Source organism: Equus asinus, chromosome 2 (assembly GCF_041296235.1).
Source record: "Equus asinus isolate D_3611 breed Donkey chromosome 2, EquAss-T2T_v2, whole genome shotgun sequence".
NCBI classification, from domain to species: domain Eukaryota; kingdom Metazoa; phylum Chordata; class Mammalia; order Perissodactyla; family Equidae; genus Equus; species Equus asinus.
The window spans coordinates 12,164,007-12,177,820 of record NC_091791.1 but is presented as its reverse complement, the minus strand read 5'-3'; the positions used below and the strand labels follow the sequence as shown (position 1 = coordinate 12,177,820).

The 13,814-nt window shown below is 47.6% G+C and overlaps 1 protein-coding gene across 3 annotated transcripts in view; it reads left to right on the top strand.

Annotated features, from left to right (window-relative positions):
* The window catches only part of PLPP4 (phospholipid phosphatase 4), a 133,933-nt gene extending 120,764 nt beyond the window's left edge, over positions 1-13,169 (top strand). For 2 of the 3 annotated variants that reach the window (XM_014865992.3, XM_044749777.2), the window contains exon 7: positions 10,827-13,169. In XM_014865992.3, coding sequence (XP_014721478.1) covers positions 10,827-11,026 — 200 coding nt within the window. In that variant the 3' untranslated portion in view covers positions 11,027-13,169. The remainder of the gene's footprint in view (positions 1-10,826) is intronic. The other variant, XM_044749788.2, reaches the window with a different exon arrangement.
* Positions 13,170-13,814: the final 645 nt, after the last annotated feature.

Genomic DNA, 13,814 nt, shown 5'->3' with positions numbered 1-13,814 from the left:
AGTTGTCTTGGATGAAGTTCTGGATAATATGAAGCTCCATCATGAGAGGGAAGCAGGGAGAGGCACTGAACCAAGAGCACAAGGGCGTACCCGTTCACCTGGGAACTGGGAGTATGTTCCCACAGAATCATTTTGCTCATATATGGCTAGGGTGTTTCCCCATGAAGAATATCATGGGCTGGATGGAGTTTTATGGACTGCTTCTCACTTATCCCCCGTGAACTGCAGTTTCTTCTTCCGAGCACAATAATCCCCAAGTATTTCACAAAGCTGTTTCAGAGACTGAATGAAATAATGGATCTGAAGATAGTTTGTAAATGAAAACATATTACCCAAATGCAAATTGATATTGTTGTTGCTTAGTGCATTGTTTCTAAAGAAGGATGTGTTGTGTTTCCCAAACAACTGATTTAGAGGCAGACACGTTTTTGGAACACGATCTGTTTGTAAGCTGTAAATTCCTGGTTTTCACTTCTATTCAGCCACTTTGGATTTGGGAAATGATTAGGGTTTCAGAATTGGGTGGGTTTTTGCTTTATCTTAGAAGGCAGGAAGAGCCTTTGCGTATGGATCTTGCCCTGAAAACCTAAGACATGAGGTTGGCCTCTCTTAAATGCTCTGGGTCATTACCTAGCTGAGGCTGGTACATCCGAAAGAATGAAGACTCCCAGCTCTTGGCTTTAAGGAAATGGTAGACTCGTGATGCAGCTGCACCCAAGGCCTACTGGCTGCCGGGCTTCAGACCCGCCCTGTCCAACTGGCACAGAGAGGAACTTGGAGCAGTAGAGAGAGAATATTAATGCTTTGTGGGCTGACGAGAAAGCAAAGCAAGAGAATTTATGATCAGTGATGGTTAGAGCCATACTCGGGGGGCAAACCAAAACTGGGTCATGGTAGACTTCTGCAGCCCAAACTGAATGTGCATTGGTTGGTACATTGATGTGGCCCGAGTTCCAGTTCAGCTGTGCCATCATCTGTTCAATTTGTACGCCTGCACTCAGCCAGGAGAGCAGCGCGCCTTTCCTTGGATCCTCTGATGGTCTCTGAGTCAGGCTCATTGTGCCTCAGTTGGCCTTTTGTGCAGCCATCTGTCCCTGTCTACACCAGTGTTCTAAACAGAGGGTGACTGTGCCTCCTAGAAGGCATTTAGCAACGTCTGGAGATATCTTTTTGGTTTTCACAACTGGGGATGGTCATAGTGGTGGTGCTACTGGTACCTAGTGGGTAGAGGCCAGGGATGCTGCTAACCATCTTGCAGTGTACACCTCTCCCATCACAGAGACGTTTCCAGCTCCAGATGTCCACTGCTGAAGTGGAGAAACCCTGATCCACACCATACCTCAGCTCTATGTGTTTTTCCCTTATTACATCTTAAAAAGCAGCAATGTTCAATGAGTGGAAAATTTTGTTCATTCAACACTTGCTTATTAAGGGAGTAATTGAGAGGCCTCCAAGGTTTCCAGCTTGGAGAGGGGATGGACAGTGAGGCCTTTGACCACTGTGTAGGTGGGTGTTTGTGGCAGGATGCCTGATTGAGGTAAATGAGTTGTTGCTTTTCCTTGGTGGACTGAGCTGCCCAGTGACCGTGGGCGGGACCATCCATCATGATGAGAATTCCCATGAAGCATAGGCGTCAGCAACACTGAGCCCCTCTCACTTTAGTCTTTAGTTAACAGCATTAATATTAGGAGATTTTTATGACTCCATTTCAATTTTGGTTTAAGCAACTGTGCCTAATGTGGGAGTACATTTGATTACTTGATTACATATTCATATCCAATAAATAGCCCATAATCTCAAATTGCTCTGTCCATTATCATGGTTGTTTTCTGTCATCATCACCCTTCTGGTCTTTTCTGTCTTTTCAGTTCCAATCCAAATATGTAAGTCTGTTGTTTTATTAAACGAGGAAAATGGAGGACACAGGCCGTGACATGGAGGGGCATATGAAACATTTAGCACAACTTCTCCAGAAATGATGGATACTAAATCTATACATGGCTCAGGTTCTCCATGTCTTTGTGACACACTGGTTTTTGGGTCAACTGGAAGCTGGGGAGTTTCATGGATGATGCTCATTGCAAAGCCCAGTGCTTCCCAGAGAGGCTTACGTGTATAATTAACCATGTGTTTTCCAGCCTTAAAACTTGCAGAATTCCCATGCTAGGGAAACATATTTAGAGAAAACAAATGCGGAGAAATAAGAAGCATCTCATTGAAGCAGCTCTTGCCTCTACTCTCAGTCTTGTGTGTTTATGGCTTCCAGTCAGTGGAGAGCTACAGCTTGGAGGGGCAAAAATGTATTGCTTGTTGCCCTAGTGGACCTAATAACAAGCTCCCTCTGCTCTTCAAATCCCTGAATATGGATCCAGGCTTTTCTCATGTGAATCCAGCTTTAGGGGTAACCTTCTAACCAATAATGGTTTCTCTAATCATAGGTCATTTTAAGCAGCCCCGGGTCCCTGTGTGGTGTTTCATTATAAGAAAGAGCATCTCCCTCTGAAAGTAATCCAGGAAAACTGGTCTTAAGGGAGAAAACAGTCATTTGTTCCTACCCAAGCAGAGGTTGGAAAGCGTCCCTGTCAGTCATGGACACCATATTTAACTGGGCTGAAGTTTTCAAGATGGCGGCCATGCCTTTGCCATGTTTCCCTGACTGGGCTATGAAGGCTTTGTGATTTGCAATGAATTTACTGGTATGTAGTTACCAGAGTTCAGGAGATGATCAGCCTACAGATGGAGTGGTTCTTGGGGTGGGGTAGGGGGGGATGGGGGAGGGGGAGGGGCACCATGCAGGTACGTGGGCCACACAAGACTTCTGGCCTCTGAAAAGCTAGTAGGAAATTGCTCCGTCCTCTCTCTCCCCCTCCTCTCTTCCCCCTCCCCACCAAACACACCGTTGAGGGACACACACTGCTAACCAAGCCTCTCCTGGGCTGTCAGAAACAATCTGTAGATTTTCTAAATGAAGTGACTTGAAAAGGAGTCCTTGGAACTATATTATTGTTCCCAGCCTTGCATGGAACAAAAGCCCTGAGATTCTCCCTCTGATATTCTCAGTCCTGAGTGAACTGATCTAACCTCATTTTCCCTCCTCAGTTGGCTGCCTGATGTCACGGGGCTGACACTCACATTTATCATCAGCTGCGGACTGCTGCCTAGGGGTCTGGGAACGTCTGAGCCTTGGCAGCCGTAGGAGTCCACCCATCTGCCTTCCTGCCACCGTGTCTTCCAGCTGTCTGCAGCCTCAGGCCACCCCTCTGTCCCATCAGAACCCACTGGATGGGGAGCTCTGGGCCTCAAGAGAGGCTTTCTGAGTCAGGCGGTCTGCCCTCTCTCTGCCTCAGCGTTAGCTCTCTGCGCACCATTGCTTAGTTCCCAGGGGAGACGGACACTGGCTGCTCCCAAGGCTCGTTTTACTCCAGGGAAGCCTTCTTCCCTCTGCCTTCTGTGATTTCCTCTGGTTTCTCTGGTTGGCTCTATGTTCAAAATATTTCCAGAATTCAACTTCCTCTTCCCACTGTGGTCCCAACCACCATCGTCTGTTCCTGGATTACAGCTGAAGCCTCCGTACCAGTCTTCCGCCTTCCTCCTTTGCCCCTCACACCACAGCCAGAGTGAGCTGTTAAATCATTGAGCCAGCACGTGCCGCTCCTTGCTAAAAGCCCGGGTGGCTCCCGGTTGCATTCGGTGTCAAAGCCCAGGTCCTGCATTGGCCTATAAGATTTGGCCCTTCAGTTCCTGCCTGTTTGATGGTATTTTATAACTACCTGCCCTCCTTGCTTATGCTGGTTCCATCCCAGTGGCCCTGGGGCTGCTTGCTGCTCAAGATCCTGCCAGGCCCATCCCACCTCAGGGATTTCCCTGTGCCTGGAAGGCCCTTGTCTCAGGTGTGGGTGTGTCTTGTTCCCTTTCTTCCTCTTAATCATGGCTCAAGTGTCACCTTCTCAGTGAGGACATCTTGTGATGACCACTCCATTTAAATTGCAGCCCATCCCCCACACCCCCTATGGCTCTCACCTTCTCATTTACCTCCATCTGACAAGCTAAGTGATTTGTTACATATTCATTATTGCCTGTCCCTAGGCACTGGAACAAGAGTCAGCAAACTTTTTCTGTAAAGGGTCAGGTAGTAAATATCTCAGGCTTTATGTGGGCGTTCAAGTCTGTGTTGCAACTGCTCGACTTGGCTGTAGTAGCAAGAAAGGAGCTGTAGACAGTGTGTAAATGAATAGTTCACAGAGTTTGCTGGACTCTGCACTAGAATGTAATTTCCGTGTGGACAGGGAGTTTTGTCTCTCTTGTTGGCATGGCATATAGTAGGTACTTACGTTGGTGTCCTAAGGCTGCTGTGACAAAGTTCCACAAACCGGGTGGCTTAGAACAGCAGAAATTGTCTCATGGTTCTGGAGGCCACAAGTCCCGAATCCAGGTTTCGGCAGGGCCACACTCCCACTGACACCTGCAGGGGAAGCATCTTCCTCACCTCTTCCGGTTTCTAGTAGCCCCACGTGTTCCTTGCCTTGTGGCAGCATAATTCCAATCTCTCCTCCTTCTTCACATGATGTTTTCCTTGTGTTTCCTCACTTCAGCTTCCCTCTGTGTGTCTCTGTGTCCAACTTTCCCCCTTTTATAAGGACACCAGTCAGATTAGGGCCCACCCTAATGACTTCATTTTAAGTATAGACTGTGTTTCCAAATATGGTCAAATTCTGAGGTTCTGGGGCTTAGGACTTCAACACATCTTTTTGGTGGGGACACATCAACTCATAACAGTGCTTGATGAATAAGTGTTGAGCAAATGAATGAATGATTTTGACTAAATCATGTTCCTTTCTTACTAGTATCATTTTTTTCTTTACGCTGGTTTTACTAAAATTCACCTTATTCTCTGCAAGTTCTTTCCCTCTAAAAATGAACAAAAACAAGGTGGACTTGAAACATTCATTCATTGTGTCTCTTGTGCCTGTGTGCCAAACATGTTCTCTGATGGAGGCACAGTATTGAGGAAGACAGACGTGGTGGCAGCCCTTCCAGCTTCCAGAGTACCCGCTAGATGTGCATCCTCCATGCTATATAAGTTCCTTTATAGAAACTCGAAGTCATAAAAACAGGAAGCTTCACTAATAGTGGAATAAAAAGAATGGGAATACTCACTCGGGGTTGCTGAATTTGCCAGGGTTAATTTTTACCCTGGTATCTTGGGTCACAGAGCCCAAGGCGTACAAGGTCCCAAGTCAAGCCACTTCAGTGATGCTGGATGTTGCCATGGTCACAGGGAGGGATGTGTTCCTTCCTGGGACCTGGCAGCACATCTTCAAAAGCCTTTCTTCTTGTTTGTGCCAGAGCAGATGAGCATGGCCAGTATCTCCTGGCACCTCTGTGCCAGATCCTGTGGGGTCCTTTTCTGTCCTTTGACCTCATGCAAAGAGGGTGGGTCATGCCCATTTCACACATACGGACTCAAAGCCAGGTTGCCTGAATCAAAGTCTAGGCTTCTTTCCATTGCCAATGGAGCCCATCTGGTGTTGGTCCCCCCACTTTTAAAAATAGCTTTGTTGAGGTATAATTCCTAACTCATAATTCATAAATTCTCTCTTTTAAATACAATTCAATGGTTTTTAGTATATTCAGAGTTGTGCAGCTATCTAATTCCAAAATATATCATCACCCCGAAAAGAAACCCATGTCCCCCTTCCCTCAGCCCCTGGCAGCCACTAATCTACTTTCTTTCTCCATGGGTTTGCTTATTCTGGACGTTGCACATACATGGGATTGCGCAATATGTGGCCTTTTGTGGCTGGTGATGTCGATTCTTTAGTGCATCTTCTAAATGTTGTTCAGTGTATCTCAGTTCAGCAAACATTTACTGAATAATAACTGCTGGGCTCTGAGGAAACGAGGATGAGTGAGGTAGTCACGGGGGCTCAACATCGAGGCTAGGTGTGGGCCAAAAAGAGGGCACAGACGGTAGTCCAGAGAGCCAGGGGGGCCCCTGGTCCATGCTGAGGGCTCCACAGAGCCCTCGAGGACATGGAAGACCTTCTTCTCCAGCCCACGCCAGAAGCCTGGTCAACTTACGTCCTACAGAATTGTAAAGACTCCAGCTGTCTAGTAAAAGATGGGCCTGCCTTCAGTTTCTCAGATTTTCCAAGCGAGTCCCATCCTTCCTCTGCTGGAAGACTGCAGGAACTTTCCCTGCCTCCACTTCCCGCTTCCTCTGGCTCACACCTGCTCATCCTGCAGGGCTGGCCCATGGGTCATGTCCTCAGGGAAACTGCCCTGGTCCAGACCGGCCAGGCCCCTCTGCTGGGTGGTCTCACAGCTCCGCACTCCTCCTCCAGGGCACGTATCACAGCTGCAGCTCACTGATAAGGCCGGCACTGTTTAGGACTGTGGACTTTGCTGTTTTGTGTAGTCTTGTGCCCCAGGACCCCGCATCGTGCCTGACATGTGATCCCTGTGCAGCACTGTGTGTGGAAGGAATAGCATCAATACGGAGTGAGGACACTGCAGTGTTTCGTATTCCAGGGACACTGAGATCCCTGTATTCCGTTTTTGCACCCTTCAGTCCCATGCTGCTGCCCTTGGGGTGAGGTCAACCCCTAGCGGTGTTTCCCTAATAAAGGCTTGCTTGTCCCCTGCCTGCTATTCTGTCAGCACATGCCCTGCAGGATATGTTTGATTTCATCAAAACCACAGTAGCCCCTGGATGGCACTTGATGACAATCTCCCTCATAAAGTCAGTCATTTTGGGGTCTTATTCTCCACCTTTGTAATAAACCAAGCCCTGAATGACTTTACTGGGAAGGTGGCTTGGTCAGACCTTTCTCTGCCCTGGTTACTTCTGATGACTCTGGTGGGACCTGTAATACACTTTTTCCTCTTCCATTCAGTGGGAAAGCAGCACTACCAGGAATCCAGGAATCCGGTCCGTCGCTTGCTGCTACATCAGTAAGCCTGGGGAATGGACACTTGGAATGATTTGATGTCTTTTGGTCAAAGATGCACCTAAGGAGGGGCTGGCCCCGTGGCCGAGTGGTTAAGTTCGCGCGCTCCGCTGCAGGCAGCCCAGTGTTTCGTTGGTTCGAATCCTGGGCGTGGACATAGCACTGCTCATCAGACCACGCTGAGGCAGGGTCCCACATGCCACAACTAGAAGGACCCACAACAAAGAATATGCAACTATGTACTGGGGGGCTTTGGGGAGAAAAAGGGGGAAAAAATAAAATCTTTAAAAAAAAAAGATGCACCTAAGGAAATGCCATGTCACAGAAAACAGAAAGTCAAATGGCATTATTGGTAGGTTTTGCTGTCTGATCTGTTCAATAGTCAGTGGTTCAAATGCACAAAGCCTGGATCATTTCAGATGGTAATAAAGATAACGCCCCATGGGCTGTTCTCTGGGGTTAGAAAAGAAAAAACAATAGTGCAACTCTCAGACCTTGAACTAGAAAAAGCCCTGGCCGGTTTTCTAGGCTCCTGGCCAAAGGCTATGTGAGGAGCTTCTCCGTTTGCGGAACTGGATTTAATCACATTCATTAAGCCTTGTGACCCCAGCCAACAATTCATGGTACATATTACTTTCTGATTTCTTGGGTGACAGGTGTTTTTTATGTTCATTAGAAGTTTATCTAAAATGCCGTGAAAGTTTGGCCATGCTAAAGAGCTTAGAGCTCTAGACTGCGGAGTTGCTCTGTGAGGAGATGGATGGGAAGGGATTAGAAAGCCCCCAGGAGTTCTGGAGAGGAACAGAATAAGAATAACAGTGATGGACAGTATTTTTTCAGACACTATTTTAAGGTCCTATTTTGTGGCACGCTCTGTGACATAATCTTTAGAAGCATGGTCTCCTTAAGTCATTGTCACAACTTAATGAGGTGGATATTGTGATCCCTGTTTGAGAGCTAGGGAAACTGAGGCTCAGAGGGGCAGTGGCTTGCCTTGGCAGGGGCTGCAGTTGCAGTGTCTTCACCTGAGGATTCCTCAGCCCAGAAGATTCTTGGGTAGGGGGTGAGAGTTGGTGCTGGATACCTTACCAAGGCCCCAGGTGCCTGTGCTGTGAGCTGGGATGGGCTCCTGGGTTAACTGCTGTCTCCCACTTGGTCCTCCCCTCCCCTCCTTCCTGGTGGCTCCTCACCAGGGCTGAGCAGCCACTAATATGTTTTCCTCGCCTTTCTGCCTGCCGGATGGCGGCCAAGCAGTCTCACTGTGTCTGAGCAACTGTGGAGAAGCAGCAGCCACAATTTATTCAGTCTTTCCGTTTCACCACTTAGAATGATTTTGTTTCTAAGTGGGGTTTTTTTCCCACTGAAGATATGACTTACTTTCTAATTATGCCTTAGCAGAGTTTCCAAATAATCTGAATGCTAGGTCTCACTAGGCTGACCCGGGGGACCAGATTCCTGGAACGCTTCCATGGGAAGGCCTCTTGGCTGCTGCACACTCGTTCAGTGCTTTCAGGTTACTGAGGAGGAGCCCGGAGCCAGCACACACGCAAGACAGCAACCAGGATCTAGCCCCGAGAGAGTGTACACGTAGTCATTCATCCATTTCCCTCAACCAGCTTAATTCTGTGTGAGCAAGTTGTTGTTCCAGATGTTGAGGAATCAACAGCCAACAAGACAAGCACAGCCCCTGCCCTCGTGGAGTTTAGAGTCCAATGTTGAACATTAGAGAACCACACAGGTTGGCATTATTTGCCATTCCGATTGCACGTGGAGGGTGGGCAGCAACTCAAGTGTGTATCTAGGAGACTTGGTCTGGTCTGGCGGTCACGTGAGGCCTCGGTGCACATGACGTTAAGTTCCGAAGGATGAATAGAAATTGAAAAGGGGAGGAGGAGAAGGGAAGGGACTCCAGGATTGGGACAGCATGTCTAGAAAGAGGAAGAAGAGGGAAGAAGCAGGCGTCTTTGAGGAACAGAAGGGGCGACAGCAGCTGCAGCAGAGTGAGAGAGGGGGAAGTGGCTGGGAGGCTTGGCAGGACCCAGTGTGTGGCCTTGAAGCCCACAGGGACTTTGTTAATTCCCTCTGAGCAGCGGGAAAGACTTTAATCAGGAGGAGGACCTCCTCTATCTGCACTTAAAAAACATCACTAGCTGCTGTGTCCACACTGCAATCTCCAGAGCAGCGCTGGGATACTTGGTCTGCACACAGTGGATGTTCATGCTGCCATCACAGAAATGCCTGTGTCCTTTATCTGCTTTGCTGCTGTATATAAATAAAATTATATGCCCTAAACTACTAAATTTATTTAAAAGAGCTTAAAGCTATTTATTATAGAACTTTTTAATGTTTTACTATTAGCCTAGTAAAAATGCTGAAGATGGAAGCAATTCTTCAAATAATAATAAGATACCAAAATATTGTCCCCTTCCTCAAAAATTATCCCAGTCTATCTAGATGTAGCCAGGATAGCTATAGCAGGGCCACAACAAGACTGAGAAGTGGGTGCACATATCTAAGCAGTGAACAGTTTGTTTTCTTGGAAGGTACATTTCCTCCAAATTTCCCTGCAGGACACACAAGAGAATCAGCTTGTGACTTACACTGAGGTCAATACACAGTGTGCTGCTCCCTGGGAAGTGTTTGGGAACTTACCACCCGAGCACTGATCGGTTAAGGGAAGCTGTCGCCCCTTATCTGGACCCAGGTGGACTGCCCTTCAGTCGTGGCCTGCTGCATTCTGAAAGCTGGGACATCAGAAAGCCCGGAATAACCTGCCAGGGTTCGAGCACAGCCCTGCAGAGCAGCCCAGGCGCAGAATCAGGACACCAGTGTTCAGTTCCATTCTGTCACTAACAAGGGGTGCAGATGTAGAGAGTGCCATTGGCCTCTCTGAGCCTGAGTTTCTTCTGTAAAATGGGGCTGGTGCCATAGGAGGCATGTGTGACCCGAGACGATAATAAATGTGGAAGTGGAAACTCCCAAGTGGAGAAAGACAGGTCAGCATGGCAGTGACCTTCCTAAGAGTTCAGAGTTTGTTAGGGGAGGTTTTCCACTGTGTTAGGATCTTTTTGCAAGAATAAACCATAGACACCATTTAAGAGCATGTGCACACACACACACTAAATGAGGCTTGTTGGGGTGGGCTGCTTTCATGGGGTCTCTATTGGGCACCAGCTGAATGCGCTCTTTGGCAGGGGGCTGCCCTGCAGTAGATGGGCCTGTTTGCCTGCAGCTGGCCCCTCCCGTCTCGTCCGCCTCCCTCATGCCCTCCAGCTTAGTGAGATCTGCCGCTTATCGGAGGGATTGGACCTCTCCCACCAGAGGTCTGTTGAGTTTGCCAATCCTGAAGTATCATAAAATGTTTTAATCACTTTTCTGTGACCCAGAAGGTTCATTTCTTCCCTGGGAAATCACTTACTGCCAGGCAGGGACCGGCACGCCCACTGGGTTTCTGTAGTGCACCAGCAATGTTGCAGGACTCCAGCGGCAACTTGCTACAGGAAAAGAAATCACAACCCGACGGTACTTAGAGCCTATAGAGATGGCTGGAATCCTTCCACAATTTAGAATTGATTTTAAAAATCAAGAATGCAAATCCGAGTTGATGCAATGCTCAGGTGCGTATTAAAGAAGTAAAGAGAAGAGAGAATCAAGTACACATTTAAAAGGGATGTTTAAGTTCTAGAAATGATGAGTTTGCAGAGGCCACCAAGATTTATACATGCAGCATGATTTCTCTCTCCTTTAATCTTTCACTGGGTCCCATAAGCAAACCAGTCACTGGAGCAGGTGGGGAAAGTGCTTTCTAGAAAACATAACTGGCAACAGTTGAATGAATCATGATGCATTTCTCCCGTTTTGCTCTTTCCTGCCTAGATTCTTTTGTTGGTGGAGTCATTGGCCTCATTTTTGCATACATTTGCTACAGACAGCACTACCCGCCTCTGGCCAACACAGCTTGTCACAAACCATACGTCAGTCTCCGAGTCCCGACCTCGCTGAAGAAGGATGAGAGGCCCACAGCTGACAGCCCTCCCAGCATGCCTCTGGAGGGGATCACCGAAGGCCCCGTATGACCCGTGTCTCAGGCGGATGGACATTGAGCCCAGGGCACGCTCTTCCACCCCGCCATCATAACATGATAGAAGAGGTTTTCCGTAGTGTGTTTCTCATCAATTGTTTCTCAAAGTTATCCTTCTGCTTCCATTTTGCCGACGGTGTTCCTGCTACCTTGAATGTCTCCTTTCAACTTTCTTGACTCTGCAAAGGAAGGACACAGGAACAGGCTCTGAGAGACGTGTGGAAGGAGGCTGCAAGGGTGGGGTGGGTGCAGCTTGGTCGATTCTTCCATCTGAAATGTTTACTCTAGCAGCCGCCTTCCTATGTGTTCATGGTCGTGAAGCATAATAAAGCTCCCCCGGAAGACATGGTGTTGGCTGTCCAGGGCAGCAAGTCACTGGGGGACACAGTGGGTTCCACAGCCTAGGCCAGGGTGGGGAGCCAGCCCAAAGCCAGCTCTGCCGTAGTCATTCCAGGACCTGAGCTTGGAAGCATAGGGTCTGGAGCTTTCTGAACCGTCCGCTTATCACAGCACATGTCTCTGAAACGGAGCTGAAGCTGCAGCCACCGCGTTAGCGTGTCCAGGGCTTTTGGAATCCTTGAATTTAGAAGGAAGTGAGATGAACAACTTCATACATAGGCTTCCACCACATACACTGAAAATAAAGACGCCTGCTGTGGGTATGGGGAGGAGGTCCCTGCAGTTGTCTGAGGGCTGGTGGGCACCATATCCTTTCAAGAGAGTGACCCTGGAGGGAAGAAGCAGCGTCAGGGTAGGAGTTTTTCCCTTTTAGGGTCCAGGTTTTCAGGGCTCTGCTATAAGCGTTCAAGTGGCAGCGTGCTCCCATTCCTGTCTAGCAAGAAGCTTTTCAGCATAACAGGGCTCTGAAAGGAGGTGCAGGAGCAGGATGAGAATGCCCTCGTCTCTAGCTCAGCCCTTTGCATTGTTTAAATGCCAGTTGAGAAACCTTTGTAGTCTGAGTCTAGAGCCCATCGCTCCTTGGCCAGCTTGTTCTTTTCAAAGCCGCAAGCGTTCCCTCTGTTCAGTTCTGATCACATGCACCATGTGGGTCTGCGGATTCCTGGGCCTGCTGTGAAGGGAGGCATCTTTGATGTCTAAAGGCTGTCACTTTCCAGCAGTTATTGTAACAGGCTGCATGTGGAAAGACTCAAGTGGCTGTAGAAGTTGTGGCCTGAGCAGCTCTGTGCTGGGCGTGCCGGTTAGAACCATCAGGATGCCTTTGATCAGCCATCTCGGCTGCGGGCTCCGTGCTGGAGTGCAGGCACCACCTTGGAAAGACCTTGTCAAATGAGCCCCAGTGCAGCCCTGCCCTGTGGAGCTGTGCTCCTTTCAGACCAGCATCAGCACAGAGCCATGGGTTGACCGTCCTGTTGTAGGGTAGGGGAGGGGAAGGCTTGACTTGACTTCCATCCAAAGTCGGATTATTGATTTTTTTAAAGTTACAGCAGTTACGCTCACAAGCAACTTTGAAAACAAATGTGAGATTTTGTTGTTGTTGAGGAAGATGAGCCCTGAGCTAACATCTGTGCCAAGCTTCCTCTATTTTGTATGCAGGATGCCACTGCAGCGTGGCTCGATAAGCAGTGCGTAGGTCCGCACACAGAATCTGAACTCGTGAACCCCAGGCCGTCAAAGCAGAGCGAACTTAACCACTACGCCACTGGGCCAGCCCCAAATGTGAGGTATTTTAAAAACTAAATCCTAGCAATTCATAAGACATAATTTTAAATCTAGAGCTAAAATTCATATAAAATTAGAAAGTTAAACAATGTTCTGATTTAATGAAAAATCCTGTAATTGTCAAAAATAAAGTAAAAAATAAAAATGCAGGAAAGGAGTCCTTTGCTACTGTTAAAAAAAAAACCCAAACCTGATGTAGCCCATATACTTGTTTGATTCTAGTTTTAGCCAAGCTCTGCAAGAGCAGGCAGGAGGACAAAGAGAGCATTACACTTCAGTTAGTGGTGACTTAAAATTCTGGACCATGAAATGTAAATTTAATATAAATACATTTAAAGATAAATGGGAGAAATCTGAAAAGTAACAAAGAACAGAGTATTGTTAATGCTGATTGTTAAACTGAAAGTCCTAAGACAGGCCACGTAAAAGTTTTTGTTAAATTGTAATTAAAATTACAAAGGATGTAATAACGTGAAGCTATGGCAGGATTCTTAGGAGCCATAATTAACAGTATAAGCCAATTCACAAAGGCAAGTGTTTTTGTGGATCCATATATTTTAATTTCATGCTCTATCAATGTGAAGGAAATGTAACACCGTAACGCCCTAATAAAATGGCCATGAATGAGGGCATTTGTCCCTCAGCCCCTGATCTTTTTTGGATGTGAGGGCTTACTAATTCAGTCTCTTTGGCAAAGCGTGTTGCACATGGTGCAAATAGTCAGAGCCCACCCTGGAAGCTGTGGTCTGCAAGACCGTTCTACCTTCACTGAGTGAACCTGCTCAGAGTCAAATTAGAACTCAGCAGGCACAAGGTCAAATACCTCAAGGGACTAGGAAAGGAATGACAGTCAATGAGGCAGGTCAGGGACATTAGGGAATGGTGGAGACTGTGGAGAAACTAAAGAGTACACACCCCAGGTCAAAGGTACTGACCCTCTTTGGTTCCGGGTTGTAAGTGCCAGGTAGGAAGGAAAGCCTAGTGTTGCCAGATCTTCTGATTGTTCAAGAGAAGTCAAGGATCTGCATTTTTATGTAAATTGCTTGATTTTACATTGGGCAACTATTCCCTTTGAGATGCTGTAGGATACGAGGAATAAAACA